Here is a 20783-nt window from a genome sequence, read left to right as displayed (position 1 = left end):
TGTTGCTTTGCATTATAAGCTAAACTGAACATGTGTCAACATGTTTACGTATTACTCTAATTTTTAGAATCTCTTCTACTGCCACACATAGAAAGGAAACAATAGGAGGTGGAGAACTATAATAACAATGATACTATTAACAATAACAACAAAAATACATAAAATATTAAAAAAATAAACTTAAGATGTGGAACAGCTATGAAAGAAACTATATAACATAATCAAAGCTGTAAAATAAAAAAAGACAAATAGAAAGAAAACCAAGTTCGTGGAAAAAACAGCAACAGAAGTGGCAGGGAGTGTATAAGTTTGCAAAGGCTGATTATCCATGACTGATAAAAGTGCTGAAATTTTGGAGTAGATAAATTACATAGGTAAAATGGTATACTTCCTAATTTCATTTTTCAAAAACCTTTGTAGACCACAGTTTCAATAAATTTTAAGTTAAGTTAAAATAGCTAGATACCACAAAACCACAGTATTATAGAAAAGACAAGAAAATATTACCAGTTATAGCAAAAAACACTACAATTTTGTAAGTGTAAGTACCATTTAATGAGAAAGTAAGTTACATGACCATCAAAGTGAAGAACAGAAAGTCAACAAATGTAGATTTCTTACTTTACACTGAAAATGTTAAACTAGGGACACAATGTACCTATAATCTTTTTCATCATGAAATGAGGTAATGATTTCTTTCTTTTCACTACTGTTGCTAATAGCAAAAGCACAAGTTTAAACAAAAGGAAAATCTTGAGTGAAACTCAAATAATTTAAGTGTATAAGGGGGCACATCAAAAAGAATTAGGAACAGAAAAACATAATTATATAATTTAATCTTGCTTTCTCCAGTTCAATGTAGAAGAAAAAAGAGCCAAATGAAATGAAATATGAGTATAATTTACAAGGTGTGTACAGTATTTAGGAATATTATATGTTTTTTAAAAGTGTTATACAGGTGGGCAAATGTGAAAGTAAATTCCTGAAATGTTATAAAATATGTTGTAAGCTCAAATTTAGAAGCATATCATCAGCAAAATTCACAATAATTATTAAGGCATGAAGTTAATTAACTGCAAAATAACTATTCTAACATGAGGCCCTGTTGTACTATGAAAATATCAGGGTTCAAGAATTTAAGATGTGAGATTGAACTGCAGTTCTGCCACTTAGCTGAGGGACGTAAGAGAAGTTCCTAATCTTTATGAGACTCGGTTTTTCTCATCTCTAAAACAGGAGCAATAATTCTTAGCACACAAGGCAACTAAAAGGATTAAACCAGAACACATACAGTTGTGACAGAAAGCCCTACCCAAAATAAACATGAACATAAGTAGTAGTACCCTTCCCCATAAATACATTCCTATTGCCAATATCTTTTTTACTTCCAAGTTATTTTCAGATCACACCACAAATTAGTTATTAAAAATCACATCTGAAAATTATTTACAAATTGTGTGCGAACTCTGCTTGAGAAGCTGCACGCTTCTCAATAAAAGCAATAAAATAAAAAAGCAAAGGTTCTGGAGCCCAGCGATCTGGAGCCAGCTCTGTGAGCTGTGAGGCCTGGGACAATTACTCTGCTTTCTCCCAACCTCCGTTTTCTCACCTATAATCAATGACATGGATGTCTAATTCAAAGAAAGGCTATGAACACTAAAAGAGATATGCATAAAACGTGTCATTTCACTTTTTTATTTACCATACACTATGCTAAGCTTTGTTATACAAAATATATTACACAAAATTAGATCAGAACCCATTATTTTAATCTCCTTCGAAGCATATCTAAAACATAAGTCACAGCAAAAATAGACCAGGTAGCAGGAGTGACACATCAGCTCAGTGTATTTTCTTTTCGACAGGAATTATCAGTTTCTCCTTTAATTTCTTTCACTGAAAAAACAAATTACTATTACATATTATTTTTGAAATTCAATAAGATCATTCAATAAATATTTATGAGTATCTTCTACATATCAGACATCTTCATGATTTTTCGAGATACCGCAATAAAAATATACAAATGCCCTGCCCTCATGGAATTCAGAGGAACTGGCCAAAGGTCACCACGCAGAGCAATAGTGTAGTAGTCACATCCCAAATACAGCGTTCGAGAATTTAAAACTCGTTCCAGTTAGTACAATTAAATAGTGTGGTCATGACAAAAATCCTATGGGAACAATGACTTAGCAAAAGTGGAACCAGGTTCCTTGCTGTCAGTTTTCCTCATTTGGGGCAGGACAACTGTCTATCAGACAGGACAACATTGCTCTGTCTGCCTGCTGTCTCAGCAAAGTCAACCTGGATCCAAAACAACCCCAAACTAAAAGAGGCTTATTTTCATTACTCCTAAAAAAATAACAAATAAAAGTGTTTCATTTTACCCCAGATATGATATTAAGTCTAAAAGGAATTTTGACTCATTTTTTAAATAGGTTTTCATTATTAGAAGCTTATTATAATCATGAGTGAAGTACACAATTTTTAACATACAATTTAAAGTAACTCTACTTTTAGTTTACCATCATAAAACTATAAACTATTCTCAACAATTAAACACATGTTAAATCAGTAATTTTAAAACCAAATATACTTGTATGTTCAAAGAGACATAATTTTCACCTAGCCATATTCTTTGACTACATATTTTTACTAAAAGCTTATTTAGAGAAGGAGGACAGACAGCAGAGATTTCCAATTTGTTTTCAGTCCAATAGGTAATCAGTTATTCTGATATATACATTAAATAAAACATTTAGGTTACATTATAATATATGCTCTAGAACAAAAACACTTTCATACTACTTCAGAACTATAACATAAAAAATGCTTAATTTACAATGACACAGCCAGACCCCACTATGGAAAACTGGTGATATTAGCCTTGAAACTTGGCTTAAGAGAGGCCTCTAGTGGTTGTCTGTAGTTATTAACTCCCCTTCCCACCACCAACCTCCACCTTCTGATAAAGCTGTTGTTCTCATTCTTTCAGTCATTCTCTCTCTCCTCTCCCTCACCAATTAAAAACCTCAAGCAAAATAGCTAGTATTTTATCATTGAATGTATATAACTGGTGGCATTAAACCATATGGATTTTCTAAAGGTAAATTCTCCAACTTTCCCATAAAACCAATTTAGAGAATACAGTAAAATACAGACACTAAACATTACCTTCCTAGTGTTAGCAATCTTAATAAAAATGAAATCTATGATAGTCTAAAAAAAACAAAACCTATGAAAATAAAAAACAAACTCAAAGTCTACAAATTAGAATCAAGACATAAAATATAACATGTTTTTATGTTTACCTTCAGTGGTACTACGGGTCTTCTAAACATGTTTTGCACTATTCACAAATACTTAACACTACTTAATACTTAACACTACTTAATACTTAACAGATGCAAATCCAAGTCTAAACTTGGTTCTCTCTATATAAATGATTACCCACATTCAGATGACTATGATATAACTCCTTTCCAGTTCCATTCCTACAATATCCCTTTCCTTTATTTTTGAAGACCACTCAGCTTCCAGAACCACCACACACCCACCCCACGCTGCTAGCCTTAGGAACTGCCTTATCTTTATCCAGGGCCCCAGTGAAGTCTTTTGAAGCAAGAATGGAAACAGCCTGGGTGCAAGGGTAGAAGGATGTTAAATCTAGGAATGCTGAACCCTCACTCCCAACTATCTTCACTCCCTCATGCCACAGTGAATCACTCCAGCCTTGTCCCACACTGAGCTACTGTTGAGGACTTGTCCTGCTCCAGTGATAGCCTACCCCACAAATACTCTGAGGCAACGGATACCTCAACATGTAGCCAAAGAACAACCATTTGCATCTATGGGCACAGCATCTTTTGCAACATAACTTAGGTTTACAAGAGAAAAAAGGGAAACAAGAGGGCAAGGTGGAGAGAAGAGTGGAGGGAGTAGAGAGAAGATCCTTTCCATGACATTTCCTAACTTTGTTTAAAAATTGAAAAGAGAAAAAAAAATACCTCCCATGTACCTCAAAAGAAATAGATTACTCATGTGTAAGGAGCTTTGAGACAGTATTTTGTACCACAGATATTGAAACAGATAAAAATCCTGATAAAGCACTACATAATAGTGACGGATGAAAAAGTCACAGGTCACTCCTGGGACCAACAAGAAGGCTAAAAGGAACAGGCCCAGGCTGTCCTCTTCCAGCTCTAAATTCCATGACAATGGCCCAACTGCATTGCAGACAAGGAAATGAGAGGAGAAAGGTTCTGGAAAGCCCAAATTGTTATCATAGGTTTGAAGGGTAAAGCATTTGTTCTTGATTCATAAGAAAATATTACAGGCCCTTGTTGGCCAATGTAGGTGTCTCAGTTACAAAGTCTGGCCATCTAGATTCCATGCACAGCTGGCAAGGTGACAGCAAGAAGTAAGGTAGCATTTAAATTTAAAAATGCTTAAAACCACAAAAATTATGCACAGAAATGTACCAAAGAAGTAAATGTAAATGTCTTACTACAGTATAACAATCCATGTTCATTCGGATTAATTATTTTTAAAAGATAAAATTACTGGTATATGCAAAAGGTTCTGGAAATATTGACATCCAAAAGGTTAAGTATTTAAAGCTGTACACAAGAATAGTAACTCTCACTATGCAGAAAATGGAATTATCAGAAGAACTTCTAAAAAAATATAGATAGCTGAGGTTTACTGTAGTCAATTTCACTTTGCCTTTTAGAATAGATAAATTGGCCCTATTCTAATGAAAATTCAAATTTTATATACCATTATGAAAAATGGACAACTTAAGCAAAATAATAACATAAGATCAAACTAAAAAAACTTTTAAATGTTTCAACTTAGAATACATTAGGGGATTTATTCAGAGCAATATTCTAAAGTTACTTTTTAAACCTTTGTATAAGTACCAAGAATTTAAAAAGCTCCGAAACATTTTAATATTATAAGTTTTCATAACCTATTCTCAAGCTTTTCTCTTGTTGGTATTCAAAATAATTTTTCAGCATTGTTTCAGATACTGAGAATTCAGAAGTGATCCAAAAGACAAAAATCCCTGCCCTCATAGAACTCATCTTCTAATAGGGCAGTAATGGCGAACCTTTTGAGCTCGGCGTGTCAGCATTTTGAAAACCCTAATTTAACTCTGGTGCAGTGTCACATATAGAAATTTTTTGATATTTGAAACCATAGTGAAACAAAGATTTATATTTTTGATATTTATTTTATATATTTAAATGCCATTTAACAAAGAAAAATCAACCAAAAAAATGAGTTCGTGTGTCACCTCTGACACACGTGTCATAGGTTCGCCATCACTGTAATAGGGGAAGAAAGATCAACAATATAAATAATAACATACTATGATAGATGGTGTTCATCTCTCTAGAGAAAAAGAAAGAAGCAAAAGTGGGTCCCAGTAAGAGGGATGGGATTCCATATAAATAAACTGATCAGGGAATGCCTCAATGGCAAAATGGTATTTGAGCAGTGACCTAACAGAGTCAACCAAGAGCACTTGCTGAAGGGTGGATGGTGGGCTGTGAAATATGGTGAGGTCAGGTGAACCCCTGTAGGAATTTGACTTTCCCACTGGGTTTAATGAGAAACCATTGAGGCCTTTCAAGACTAGAAGAGATCTGATGTTGATCCACTTTTGAAAGCATCAACTCTGCCTCTGGCACTGAAAGGTTAGAAGTGCAGACAGTAGATAGGAGGCTCTGGCTGCAACCCAGGTGAGAAAGGCAAGTGATTTGGACCAGGATCAGAGGTAATAGCAGTGGAAGAGGCCTGATTCTGGACATACGGTGTATGCAATGCCTGACAATCTGTTTTGGAATTGAATGTGGGAAGGCAGAGCCTGAGAGAAAGAAAGAAAACAAGGACTCCAAGGTGGAAAGGCAAACTCTTATTTATTTCAGTAATTAGCCTAATTTAATCTTCAATTAAAGTGTAAGCACGTCAAAACTGTATCAATTTTCTCTATAAACTTGTGAAGATCATCTAGTAAAATGTTTTGGTTTTTGTTTTGGTTTTTTTTTTTGCAGCGTTGTATGTAGTTGATTCTAAGTTGCATGATTCTTGAAATCCTGAATTTCTTTCACAGCCTATCATCCTACTGCCAAAATCAAGTTCTTATTTTCCATAGATAGCTTCTTTGGATTTCTACTCATTTAAAAATATGTATTTCAAGCTAGGCAGCACCTCAAGACCTAACTCTGCCTTGTCACTTTAACATTATAGTTCACTTTTTAACTCATTTTTTATTGTGGTCTGTGTCTCAGCAGGAAAGCCCAGTCAAGCCCCTCTTAACCACTGTTCTTACTCCCAGAAAGACTCTGGAAAGGCAGCCCCACTTATGAGCTCCTATTTTGCATCAGTGGGACAGCTGAGCTGGGTTATGAAAAATGGAACAAGGGGCATGGACAGAGTTGAATAAGAAAAGAAACGCTTCCAGGTCAGAGTGCAAGCAAGGCTCTCCTAGAACCTAGGCCCATGAGAATAGGAATCTAAGAAAATTAATTAAGTAATCAACAGGAGCATGGAAACATGGTTCTTTCTTTCTGTTAAAAGCGTAACAATATACAAAAAAGAGCACAAAATGAGTGTTCTGCTCAATTTTCAACAATAGAACCTATGTAATCAGCACTTAGAATAAGAACTTATCAGCATCCCATACCCCTCCCTTACACCCTCTTCCAACTTTTAAGCACCATATTAACCACTAACTTGACACCTAACACAACAGATTAGTCTTATCTAATTTTGTACTTGAATCATACACTATGTACTCATTTGAATCTGGCTTTTTAAAGTCAAATTGTGGCCCTGACCGGTTTGGCTCAGTGGATAGAGCGTCGGCCTACGGACTCAAGGGTCCCAGGTTCGATTCCGGTCGGGGGCATATGCCTTGGTTGCGGGCACATCCCCAGTAGGGGGTATGCAGGAGGCAGCTGATCAATGTTTCTCTCTCATCGATGTTTCTAACTTTCTATCTCTCTCCCTTCCTCTCTGTAAAAAAATCAATAAAATATATTTTAAAAAAAAAGTCAAATTGTATTTGTGAGATGAAAACACATTGTTCCATTAAATTTTTGGTTCATTCCCCTTGCCAAACAATATTCTATTTACTTATTTTTCCAATTCTCTGGCTGATGAGCATTCAAGTAGGTTACAGTGTGAGGCTATTAGAAATAGTGCTTCTAGAAACATTATTGAACTTATCTTTTGTACATTTCTGTTGGTATATATACACAGGAGTGGAATTACTGGGAGTATAGGATTCAGGTAGATAATGCCAAACAATTTTTTAAATGGTTGTACCAATTTATATTTCCAACAGTAGCACATGAGAGATGTGTTGATCCACATCCTCAGCAGTACTTGGTATTTGTGTATTTTTCATTCTAGCCAGAATGATGTCTTTAGTGATATCACACTGTGGTTTTAATTTGTATGTCCTGATGACTAAAAAAACTGAACATTTTTTTCATATTTTTATTAGCCATTTCATTATCTTCCTTTGTGAAGTGCCTTTTCAAGACTTCTATTCATAATTCTATTGGGATGTCCTTTTTATCTTTAATTGTAAGAGTATTTTATATTTCTAAGTATAAATTTTGATGAGTTTCCCCAAATCTGTAGGTTATCTATTTAACTCTCTTACTGGGGCTTCTTGAAGAATACACGTTTAAAATTTTAATGAAGTCAAATTTTATCATCCTTTTAAAAATGTCAGTGTTCCTGACTTTTTCTTTTGTTTTGTTTTATTTAAGAAACTAGAGGCCCGGTGCACGACATTTGTGCACAGGTGGGCAGGGAGTCCCTCAGCCTGGCCAGTGCCCTCTCGTAATCGAGGACCCCTCAGGGAATGTCCACCTGCTGGCTTAGGCCTGCTCCCCACAGGCAGACATCCCCGAAGGGGTCCTTAGCGTTGCCACTGAGGCAGGAGAGGCTCCCGCCAGCGCTGCTGTGCTCGCCAGCCGAGAGCCTGGCTTCTGACTGAGGGGCACTCCCCTTGTGGGAGTGCACTGACCACCAAGAGGCAGCTCCTGCATTGAGTGTTTGCCCCCTGGTGGTCAGTGCGTGTCATAGCGACCAGTCATTCCGCTGGTCGATAAATTTGCATATTAGCCTTTTATTATATAAGATCTTTGTCCTAGCTGGTTTGGCTCTGTAGATGGAGCATCGGACTGCAGACTGAAGGGTCAAGGGCACACACCCAGGTTGCGGGCTCAATCCCCAGTAGGGGAAGTGCAGGAGGCAGCCAGTCAATGATTCTCTGTCATCATTGATGTTTCTATCTCTCTCTCCCTCTCCCTTCCTCTCTGAAATCAATACAAATATATATTTTTTTTAAAAAAGAAATCTTTGCCTGCACAAGACCATAGAGCTATTCACCTATGCTTTTTCCCAAGAGCTTCATCATTTTTTTTCTTTGACAGAACTGGAATTCCATCTGGAATTGACATTTGTGTGATACTTTCCATGGTACATAACTAAACCAGCATCATTTATTAAAAAGGCCACCTTTTCCACTCTGAATGCAATTTCACCTTTTTCCTGAATCAGATGACACAACAGTCTGTTTATGGACTCTTTATTCTGTTCCATTGGTCTATTTGTCTGTCTTTACACTAATACAAATTATGATTACTATAGCCTTATAAAACATTTTGGCACCTAATAATCACATCCTCTGGCTTTATTCTTCAAAATTGCCTTGGCTATTCTTGGCTTTACAATCATTAACATGGTATGTGGTTCAGTTAGTTTGGATCTTCTCTATCCTCACTAAGTAATATTTTGTGACTTTTCTATATAAAGTTCTTATACACGCATCACAATCTTCACCTAAAAACACTCTATACACCCTAACTGGTTTGGCTCAGTGGATAGAGTGTCCACTCACGGACTGAAGGGTCCTGGGTTCAATTCTAGGCAAGGGCATGTACCTTTGTTGCAGGCTCGATCTCTGGCCCGTGAGGGAGAGCAACCAATCAATGTGTCTCTTTCACAACTATGTTTCCCTCTCTCTGTCTCTCCCCCTTCCTTCCATTCTCTCTAAACATCAATGGAAAAATATCCTCATGTGAGGATTAACAATAAATAAATGAATGAATAAATTAATAAATCCACTCTATGCTATACTTTTATAGCATGAGTAACTGCATATTATTTTCATGTAACTAACCTATGAAACAGCCTGTAAAGCTATGATAATGCCAAAGTTCTTTAAAATAGTAAATGTAAAATACCCCAAGGTCATAGGACTTATTTGCTATAGCAATAAATCAAGAAAAGAAGAACACATGCAATGTTACCCAAGCTTTAGTAGATAAAACCATCACAAAAAAGAGCTTAACCTTACTTATGTACCAATAAAGGAGTAGATGATATTGGTTACAGCCCAGTAAATGAGAACTAAGCTGTACCCTTGAGAATGGACTATGTGAATCGTATGAATAATAAGCAACAAGATCAATCTAATCAGGCCAAAGTTTAAGAGGAAGCTTAGATGATAGAAAACTATAGATTAGAGCAGCCAGAATACCACAACATAACATTCAAACTGTGATCCATAGTATTAAGGTTATATAAAGAGTTAGTTTTTTTACATAATCCATCTCCATTTCTTTTAGAGAAGAGACAAAAGACAATTTAGCCAAACTATTTCTGACTATATTAAACCTAGCTTATTAAATTATAACTAACCAGAAGTTAACAACTCAGATGACCTTCCTGTGTTTATTTACACGACTCCATTACTCACACAATTCAACCCAAGCTGGCCTTATGAAGGACACAGTTATACAGTATTTTCAAATCAACATAGAGAACTATGGGAAGAAAAACAACTAAGTGATTTGTTTTCTTGAGTGTTTGGCTTATTATATAGCATACATTTCTTTCATGGTATAAATTTTTTAAATTTAAAATCAGTCCAAAATGCTACAATGCTCAAAATCTCAAAACAATTCTTTGCAAATATTCAACAAATTTTGCCCAAGATTTTAAGGAAATGACATTCTATAGTCTCACCTTGCAAACTGTATCCACATCCCAAGGTAGTATAGTCCTCAGATCAATGACTTCACAAGACACTCCAAGCTTTTCTTGAGCCATGGAAGCCACCTCCCGGATCACATGAACCTGAAATAAGGAGAAAAATATGTAGAGAATGAATTCAGAAATTCAGGCCTAAAACATTAGTTGAGTTCTGACATCATTAATAGAAGTACTACTTAAAGTCGGAGGAATTGATCTTCACGGAGAATTAATAAATTTGTTCTAGACATGTTGAACTCAATATTCCACCAAAATAATGAAGTACAAATGTCTAGAAAACAGGTGGAAAGAGGTTCCTAGAGAAAGTGAGAGAAGTCATTACTGGAGATACCAGTTCCAAAGACATCAGCCACAGAGGACAAGTCACAGGAGTAAGTGGAGTTTCTAGGGAAAGCATTTAAAGGGAAGAGTCAAAAGCAGAATCATGGAACCCTGCAGATGATCAACAAGTAAAGGGAAAACAGATGAAAGGAGCTCAAAAACAAAACAAAAACAACAACAAAACAAAACAAACAAAGAAAGAAACAGAAGAAAATAAGGAGACTGTGTATTCCAGAAGCTAAATAAGAGAGTAGCAAGTGCCATATACCATAGAAATATGGGATAGAGTTAGATTTAACAATTAAAAGTTTAGTAATGTTAGCAGAAATAGTTTTAGTGATTTAGTGGGAACAGAATTCATAAGGTGAAAAATCATAAGGAAGTTAACAAATAAAATACTTGGGGAGAAATTGTTCAAGATTGGTAAAGAAAAAAGGAAGCTATACTAGTACTGAAAAGAAAAATAGGATGAAAAAAATGTATTTTTTAGATAATGAAGAGATATACACCTTTTTAATAAAATGGACATGGAAAGAAGAAACTGAAGATGAGGAGAAAGAGGGACCAATTGATCTATCACAGGACTAAAAAAAAAAAAAAAGGAATATAATCTGAAACAGTTTTGGAGAAGTAGCTATGACAGATACCCCCCCCTTTGAAGACAAAGAAAACAGGAAAGCACTGAAAGAAGTGATAGGTGTAAAGGGAAAACAAGTAAGGGAAGTTACTATCTAATACATCCTAATTTCCCTATTTAAAAGGGAGGCAAGGCCTGGCAGGTGTGGCTCAGTGGTTGAGCATCAAACCGTGAACCAGGAGATCATGGTTTGATTTCAGGTCAGGGCACATGCCCAGGTTGGAGGCTCGATCCCCAGAAGAGGGCATGCAGTAGGCAGCCAATCAATGATTCTCTGTCATCATTGATGTTTCTATCCTTCTCTCTCTTTCCCTTCTCTCTGAAATCAATAAAAAATGTATATTTTTAAAAAAGAGAGATAGAGAGAGAAGGACACATGTTGAGAGTGACAGGGATGTGGATAAAAAGGGTTCCCACTGGAGGCAAGAAATCATGAGGACTGTAGCTATCCAAGCCAAAAATCAAATGAAGAAGAAAGGAGGAGGTTGTGATACTACAAATGAGTTGCATTATCTTCTTTATACTACCATATTACAGTCTAAAACAAACAAATATTTCCTTTACACAGAAAAAAAGAGCGCTCCTATAAACGGTGATTAAGAAGTGTACAAGAGAGATGTCTATGACCAGAGAAAGAGTTCTGAGCTTAAATGCTTGGAGATAGAGCAATGAGACAACAAGCACTGGGGAAAGTGGGTACAGATTATGGTGATGTTTACTGGAAAAGAGAACAATATGGAATTCTGAGGCTGGACCAGTCAATGGTCCACATGGTCAGCAAAGTAGCTGTGATAGATGGCAGCAGATGAGATGAAAAAGAAAATAGTAAAGTGAAACAACAAGTAGTGAATAGGTAAAATGTACTTCAAAAGAAACAAGGGTTTTAATTAATACATTTTTATAAATACAACCTATTTTTAATGGCTTCACAATCCTATATAATAAAAGCCTAATATGCTAAGTGTCCGGTCGTCCATTCAACCAATCAAAGTGTAATATGCTAATGAATGCTAAGGCCGCTCAACCACTATGACGTGCACTGACCACCAGGGGGCAGACAGTCAACTGGTCAACCAGTCACTATGATGTGCACTGACCACCAGGGGGCAGACGTTCCAACCGGTAGGTTAGCTTGCTGCTGGGATCTGGCTGATCAGGACTGAGCCAGATGGGGTGGACACACCTGGAGCCCTCCCGTGGTCCTTCTCCAGCTGGCCAACTTCCCCTGTCTCTTCCTGGCCATGATCGTGCTCCGGTGGAGTCCCTCTGCCTGGCCTGAACCCTCTTGCAATCCAGGACCCCTCGGGATATGTCAGAGAGCCGGTTTCGGCCCAATCCCACAGACCAGGTCAAGGGACCCCACTGGTGTATGAATTCATGCACCAGGCTTCTAGTATGCATACATATTTTAATGACTGAATAAGCATCTGACCTTCCATCAAAAATCAGTACCAGCAAAAAGTCAAATTTGACAAAAGGAAAGCATTGTTTTTAATTCTTCTTAGTATCAGGATTAAAAGTAAGCGCTTCCAAGCACATGAACCTTACCAGTTGGTATAAATATTACTCACCTGAGTGCCCCAGGCAACTAGAGTAACATCACTCCCTTCCTGTATGACCTCGGCCTGGGACAGGGGGATGTTGTATGGTTCCACAGGAACCTGTTCCACTGAATATGAAATGGGGGAAAATGAAAGGTTAATTAGTTTCTCTTGTGTGACATTTGTACATAAAAGAATATAAGAAACTCATTGTGGCAAAGCTTTATTTATTTTTCCATAAATGTCAGGTTACTTATAACAGGAATGGCATTTACCATACAGCTTCATGATATGACTATACAGATGAAAAATACAATATAAATGTATGAAATATATCAGCTATCCTAGAACAGAAAAAGCACATTAGGTAAAAACTAAGACAATAAAGTGTAGGCTTTACACAATAATAATGTATCAAACTGTAACATACTAATGTAAGATGTTAGTATCATGGAAAACTGGGTGTACTACCTTCATACTTTTTTTTATAAATCTAAAACTGTTCTGAACAATAAAGCTAATTTTTTTTTAATATATCTGCTAAAACTTTATTGGACTCAATTAAGTTCCCAGACACGTTTTCTATCAAGGAGCAAATTTATAAAAGTTTGGGGGAAGGGATAAAACCACATAGCAGGGCCCAATATTTTATTTTTACATTTTGCAATTATGAACACTTTGTCAACCTGACAACACCTTAATTTTCAAGACTGAATCCTGTGGTACTCAAAGAGAGAAACTGAATCAGCTCCACCAGGCCAAAATGAATAGCCACTGGCATCACAGAGAAAAGCATTTAATGATTTCTCTGCCCAACCAAGAACAAGCAATAGAGAGTTGACTGAATTCGTGAGGAAATCATAAGGCAAATTTCTTAAAATTAAATTAAGTAATAAGTTAACAGAATTACCCAATTATATTTGGAGGCCTTCCTGAATTCCTATGTGAGAGCATTACCGTGGAACTTGCTGGGGGGAGGGAGGGGTGGAAAAAGCTCTCTTTTGTTCATTTTTCCCCATGGTTATATTATCATTGCTACATAATTTTTTTTTTTATTCAAGGAGCACTACAGAATGAAGTAAAAAGTTCTCTCTGCAACCCAGTTAGCCCTTCCAAATCCATTGGGTAAAGGTAATCAATGCCAACGATTTCCTGGATGTCTGCAGTGGACAGCTTTTTCTCTGTGGCATTCAGGTTTCTTAATCCTATTGCTACAATTTGGGAAATGCCCCATCTTATGAGGTAGGACCCTTTCTCCACGACAAAAGTGAAGTCCATGTATTCAGTTTCTCAGCTTCTCTTGTGGCTAGGGCACAAAACGGGCTCTGCCAATCAAATGCACCCATGCCAAACTCTGAATTGGAAACTGATAACACACAGGAACAGCAAGTGTCCAGAGTCTATTCCAGAACAGTGGAGGCAGACCTGTTATCCAGGCTCAGAGGTATTCATGATTCAGACTGCAGTTCCATGCCCACTGACAATTGCTGGGGAATATTTGCAAAGCCAATTATGCAGTGGAATCGGGGGCATTGCTTCTAGATACATATACAGCCTCTAAGCCAGGTTCTCAGGCACATATAAAGACATATGTAATGTTTTTCTTTTCACAGAATCACATCATACATGCTGTTAAGAACTCTTCTACACATTAAGAACCCTTCTATAATCTCTCTTTTTTCCCCACTTAGCAATATAACTTGACCATGTTTTCAGGTCAAAAATAAAGGTTTTTTTAAAAATCATATTTATAAGTAAAACCTATCCAATTCAATGGTGCTGTTATCAGTGATGTGGCAGAAAATTTTATTCCTTGTATTTTTGTATATTTTCAATCCAATGACATTTCTATAACCAATGCTAGAGAGAGACCATATTTTTTCAATCACCAATATCCTATATAATAAAAGGCTAATATGCAAATAGACCAAAAAGGGGGACAACCGAACAACCAGACAACAGGTTGCTATGATGTGCACTGACCACCAGGGGGCACGCAGAACATGTTAAGTATTGGCAGCAGGTGGCAGAGTGCGGAACATGGCAGGTGTTGGCTGCGGCGGGAAGGTGGAGCAGGTGAGCAGGGACACCAGACCAAGGCAGGGCAACAGTCGCTGTCATCGGGACGAGCCTCTGATGGTTACTGAAAATTCTTTGCTCCCGCGCATCGTGGTCCCACCCAGCATTCACACCTGCTGCTGGTGCCGGCCCCGCTTGCACCCACAGCCAGCGCAGAGCTGCCACTCGCACCCGCTGCTGGCACCTGGCACCGGCCCCAATCACTAGGCACCATCAGCGGGTGTGTGCGGTAGCTGTCAGCCCCAATCGCCCCTGAGGGCTTCTCCACCTCCCCCCGCTCCAGAGGGGTGATCAGGGCAGCAGCCACCGCTCGCACCCACTGACAGCACCAGCCCCACTCGCACCTGCTGCTGGCACTGGCCCTAATCACTCCACACTGTCAGCGGGTGTGAGCAGGGCCAGCACCATTAGCATGTGGGAGTGGTGGCAGTGGCGGTGGGAGTAGAGCTGCTGGCAGATAGGGGATCAGGGGCCGCGACAGGAAGGGTCAGGCAGAGGCACGAAGGATGGACCAAGACCTGCCCCTGTGCCCACCGCAACCTCATTGCCCACAGTTCCTTTCAAGGTGCATGAATTCATGCACTAGGCCCCTAGTCTACATATATAAAAGCCTAAGTGAACGTTCGACTGGCCAACTGGTGGTCAGGGAGCTCCCACAGCGAGAGTGCCGCTCAGCTGACCGATGGGTGCCAGATGCCGGGCTCATGGCAGGCGAGCACCACTGTGGTGGTGCAAGCCTCTCCCATGAACACTCCCCCTGAACACCCCTCCCCTATCTAGATCAGGACTGGCATTGGGACTGACTGGACGCAAGCCTGCGGCCACTTGTCGGTCAAGGGCAAACAAGTATCACCCAGGACAGGCACGCAGAGACTGTAGCAGAGCAGCAGCAAGCCTACCAAGTGGCAGCGGCAGGCGCAGTGGGGCCAGGATGAGCAGGAGCGGTAGGTGGCATTGGACTGCTGGTTTGGGCCCTATCCCCACAGGCCATGCGGAGGGACCCCGCTGGTGCACGAATCCGTGCACTGGGCCTCTAGTGTTTAAATAAAATAACAAAATGGTAAAACCTATAAAACTACTTTTGTAGGTAAACCTCAAAATAGATGACAAGCTAACCATCCTATGAGATAAGCTATGTTAGAAAAGTATAAGCATTAAAGGCATATTTTAAACTTTTTGTATAGCACACAAATTATGCTGAGTCAGATACTTCCACTCTCTACACCAGGGGTGGGCATCCCATAACATGTATTTTTTTGTAAACAATGTTTTCCAATAAAACACAGCCATACACATTTATTTACATATTGTCTATGGCTGTTTGCCTACAACAGCAGAGCTGAGCAGTTGCAAGAGATGGCATGGCCTGCAAGCCTAATATATTACTGTCTATCCCTTTACAGGAAAGGTTTGCCAACCTCAATTCTAAGCAATGCTTTCAGAGGTTAATTCCAGCCCATACTTCCAGCCCATACATTGACAGCTTAAATACCATATCAGGTGGATGGATAGACAGATGGCTATATGGATGGCTGGATAATGAATGCGTGGATGACTGGATGAATAGACAAAAGAAGAGACAAACAGGAAGACAGATATATTCAACTGTAGTATATTCTACATGGCAGTTCTCAGTGGCTAAATCAAAGTGAGGGTTAAGAACAACACGATGACATCTGGCAAAGATGCCAAAGGTAGCATATAGGCTCTTTGACAACATCAAGTCTTTCCCAGCAGCAAGATCTGCAAGCCAATAGACAAGGCTTGAAGCCAGGACACACTCTGTCTTACTGGTAAGTCAGTGGCCACCATTCAGGAGTTCCTGTCTTTCCTGCCTTATATATCAGTCGCCAGCTGGTGATTAGCAAATCCCTGAAACACACAACTCTAAAGGCTGGCACACCGAAAAAGTTGTGCGCACCTCCTTTGGAAAGTTCCAATGATAGACTGTTCCAAAGTATCAAATTACCCAAAATAGTAAGACCTCATTACTTTATCAATTAATTAAGGACCAAAATGGCAAGCAAAGTTTAATCCTCCATCAAGAAAATATCATGCAGAGAATTAGATTCAAGAAGAATCTTCTATAAAAAAACAACCCAAAAATCTCTTAAATTTTGCATAAATTTAATCCTGAGAGGAAAGAATTTTAATGTGTTCATTTATTTAAAACTTCACAAACAGGCAACCTAGAGAGCAAGCTATAATTCAAAGGTACTTTTTAGTTACATTAATTTAAAAGATGTTTATTCTAAAAGAAAGTTATTATTTCAAATCAACCTTCTTGCATTCCTATCCTATGGCAATGTGCTTTTTGAAAGAGAGCAGGTAAAAGGAGTTAGAGCATAAAACTTCAGGAAGTGAGGAGCACCCTATACAATCATATTACAGATTCCTGTCTTCACAGCAGTGGTACAGAGACCTCTCCTTTTTACCACATACTGATTATATTTTGATCCATGAACTAACGAGTGGTCCACAGAGAAATCCTTCAGCATCAAGTATATGTTGACAAAAAATGTAACCTAGAAAATAAGAAATTGAGCAATGGCCAGGTAGCTCGGCTGATTAGAGCCTCATCCCAATATGCCAGTTGTAGGTTCTATCCCCAGTCAGGCTACACACAAAGAATCAACCAAAGAATGCATAACTAAGTGGGACAACAAAATGATGTCTCTGTCTCTCTCTCTAATAAAAATTCTTTCCAAGGCCAAAATAAAAGAGATGCAATATTTTGCTCAACTATCAGACAAGATAGCTTTCCATGTATTTTGTAAGTTCCATATATATGCTCCCTCTGTAACTGCAAATGTACTTATATTCATATTAGTTATATACTTATATATTCATGGCATTAGTTAGTTCATGCCTAGTCCCATTTTATTTACCATCCTCCTCCTTTTTCCTTCTATTTTTCTTCTAAATTATTGTATTGCTTTGACATCTTAAACACATTTTTAAAATAAGGAAGAGTGTATAAATATAAGTACTATTATATACATTTATTCATTTAATAGTTATTGCATAACCAATATATGCAGACATAATGCAAGATGCTAGACTATGAAATTATAAGAGGCAGTCCCTGTCCTTGACAAACACACACTCAACTGGGAGTAAACAGGATGGAAAGAGATGATCAGGAAACAAACAAGAACATGAGATATAGTAAAGACACACGGCTCTAGGAATACAGAGGGAAACAACAACCTGGTTAAAAGGATCAAGGAGGCTTTCCACCAAGGAGGGCACAAGCAATAGGGGTCTTAGAGATAAAGAGAAAATAAAAAAGATATTCCATGTAGAAACAAAAGACATATACAAAGACATGGTGGTGTGAAATTGTGTGTGTGTGTGTGCACACATCTACAAACACATGTAAACACAGATTTACATGATGTTTCAAGTAAAGATCAATACTCCCATGTTCCTAAAAAAAACTTTCCAATTCCTTCTGATTTCATGTATTAACAACTCATGTAGAAAGCATCTGCAAGAGAACAATTCCTTCTTAATGCTGTAAGTTCCCCTGTGAGGCAAATTTCTTACCATTACAGAGATAATAGGGTCATTTTTCTGCCCTGGCACTAATCTACCATTAATGTTCATGAATGTGAAACTCGGTAGGGCTTTATTCATGTTGCATTATACATGAATGTGGTGATCAAACATAACTGTTCTTTTTAAAGAGAGTATATTTCTAAAATATACATTACTTCATGCTGCATGATTATGAACAGCACAGTCCAAGTCGCCATATCTGAGAGAGCCTATCTTACTCATCAGAATTTACAGTGCAGTGGCAGAGAGCCCAGTCCTGTCTCTGCCTCTGTATCTCTGCATCTAATTAACTTGATGATCTCTGACAAAGCATTATATTGTTTTTGCGCCCCAGTATCTCACCTGTAAACTGTGAAAGCAGCATGTGTCTATCTGCCACACCACAGGGACAAAATGAGAACATATTAAGTTAATTGATGTAGATATCTTTCCATTCTTAGAAGACCAGCTTCGTAAGTTAAAATAATTCAACGGTACAGTTATCAAGACTCTAAAAGAAAGTTTTCATTCTAGAAACAATTATTCTGACTCCAATTACCATTTGCTGTGTAAAACTATCATTTAACCTATATTAGCTGTTATTTTTCTGAATAATCTCCTTTCAGATTTGAGGTTATTAATCATGGTCATAACTTTTTTATAATTCTCACTTCTATACCAAAAATTACTTTTACCACTGATGTTAAAAAGTATACAAACAGCCCTAGCTGGTTTGGCTCAGTGGATAGAGCATTGGCTTGTGGACTCAAGAGTCCCAGGTCCAAGTCTAGTCAAAGGCACATGCCTGGGTTGCAGGCTCAATCCCCAATTGGGTGTGTGCAGGTAGCAGTCGATCAATGATTCTCTCTCATCATTGACGTTTCTATTCTCTCTCCCTCTCCCTTCCTCTCTGAAATCAATAAAAATATATGAAAAAAGTATATAAACAATAAAACTAAGTGAAATTTCTTCTAGTAATTACTTTTAAATTATTCCTCAAATATAGCTGTACACAATCTTCCCCTCATCTCTTTGCCTCAAATTACTGAAAATTCAAAGATTGACAGTCTAGGCCTAGACAGTTTGGCTCATTGGATAGAGTGTCAGCCTGCAGACAGAAGAATCATGGGTTCGATTCCAGTCAAGGGTACGTACCTCAGTGCAGGCTCAATACCTGGCCCTAGAATGGGCGAGTGCGGGAGGCAACCAATCGATGTGTCTTTCTCACATTGATGTTTCACTCTCTATCTCTGCCCCTCCCTCCCACTCTCTCTAAAAATCAATGAAAAATATCGTCAGGTGAGGGTTAATAAAAAGATTGACAGTCTATTTTAGAAAAATTGTATCAACATACTGTTAACAATATTATATATATTTGTCTATATCTGTCATTATAATAGTTACTAGAGGCCCGGTGCACAAAAATTTGTGCACTCGGATGGGGGTTCCCTCAGCCTGGCCTATGCCCTCTCACAGTCTGGGACCCCTCGGAGGATGTCCACCTGCTGGCTTAGGCCCGCTCCCTGGGGGCGGGCCTAAGCTGGCAGTCAGACATCCTCTGGCAGCCCTCAGGGGATGTCCACTTGCCAGCGGGGAGCAGGCCTAAGCTGCAGTCAGACATCCTTAGTGCTGCTGAGGAGGCGGGAGAGGCTCCTACCACCACCGCTGTACTGGCAGCCATCAGCCTGGCTTGGGGCTAAGCAAAGCTCCCGCTGTGGGAGCACACTGACCACCAGGGGGGAGCTCCTGCATCGAGAGTCTGCCCCCTGGTGGTCAGTGTGTGTCATAGTGACCAGTCATTACCAGTCTTTCTGCTGTTAGGATCAGTTTGCATATTACCCTTTATTATATAGGATAGAGGCCTTGTGCACAGGTGGGGGCAGTTGGTTTGCCCTGAAGGGTGTCCCGGATCAGGGTGGGGGTCCCGCTAGGGTGCCTGGCCAGCCTGGGTGAGGGGCTGATGGCTGTTTGCAGCTGGTCACACCCCCTTCAGTGTGGGGGTCCGCAGTGGGGTGCCTGGCCAGCCTGTGTGCATTGCTGATGGCTGTTTGCAGGCTGGTCAAGCCCCCCACAGTGGGGACCCTCACCCCATGGAGGTTTTGCCAGCCTGGGTGAGGGGCTGATGGCTGTTTTCAGGCTGGCCACACCACCTTTAGGGTGGGGGGGGTCCCCACTGGGGTGCCTGGCCAGTCTGGGTGAGGGGTTGAGGGCCGTTTTTAGGCTGGCCAAGCCCCCCGGTGAATGGAAGCTCCCAGCCTCTTTTTTTCTTTTTTCTTTTTTATTCTGGGATTTATTTACCTTCTATAACTGAAACTTTGTTGCCTTCAGTGGAGCTCAGAGCCAGCTCCTGCTCGCTCCAGCTCCATGGCCACGGCCAGCTGAAAGCAGGTATCTGGGGTTTATTTATCTTCTATAATTGAAACTTTGTTGCTTTGAGTGGAGCTCAGAGGCAGTTGGGAAGCTTGGCTTCCTCCATCACTGGAAAAACCAAGCCTCCTGCTCGCTTCAGCTCCGTGGCTGCCGGCTGCCATCTCGGTTGGGTTAATTTGCATATAGTCGCTCTGATTGGCTGGTGGGCATGGCTT

At 39.1% G+C, this 20783-nt stretch overlaps 1 protein-coding gene across 4 annotated transcripts in view; it reads right to left on the bottom strand.

Moving 5' to 3' along the window:
• The window catches only part of BCKDHB (branched chain keto acid dehydrogenase E1 subunit beta), a 219367-nt gene that overhangs the window by 126962 nt on the left and 71622 nt on the right, over positions 1-20783 (bottom strand). For 2 of the 4 annotated variants that reach the window (XM_081095089.1, XM_081095086.1), the window contains exons 7-8: positions 12610-12707; positions 10054-10164 (exon numbers count right to left, since the gene is read on the bottom strand). In XM_081095089.1, the coding sequence (XP_080951215.1) occupies positions 10054-10164; positions 12610-12707 (209 nt within the window). Of the gene's footprint in view, positions 1-536; positions 1913-10053; positions 10165-12609; positions 12708-20783 lie in introns of those variants that run through there. The other 2 variants (XM_081095087.1, XM_081095088.1) reach the window with 2 other exon arrangements.

The sequence above is a fragment of the Myotis nattereri genome (assembly GCF_964212035.1).
Source record: "Myotis nattereri genome assembly, chromosome: 6".
Lineage (NCBI taxonomy): Eukaryota > Metazoa > Chordata > Mammalia > Chiroptera > Vespertilionidae > Myotis > Myotis nattereri.
This window is presented reverse-complemented; position numbering and strand designations above follow the sequence as displayed.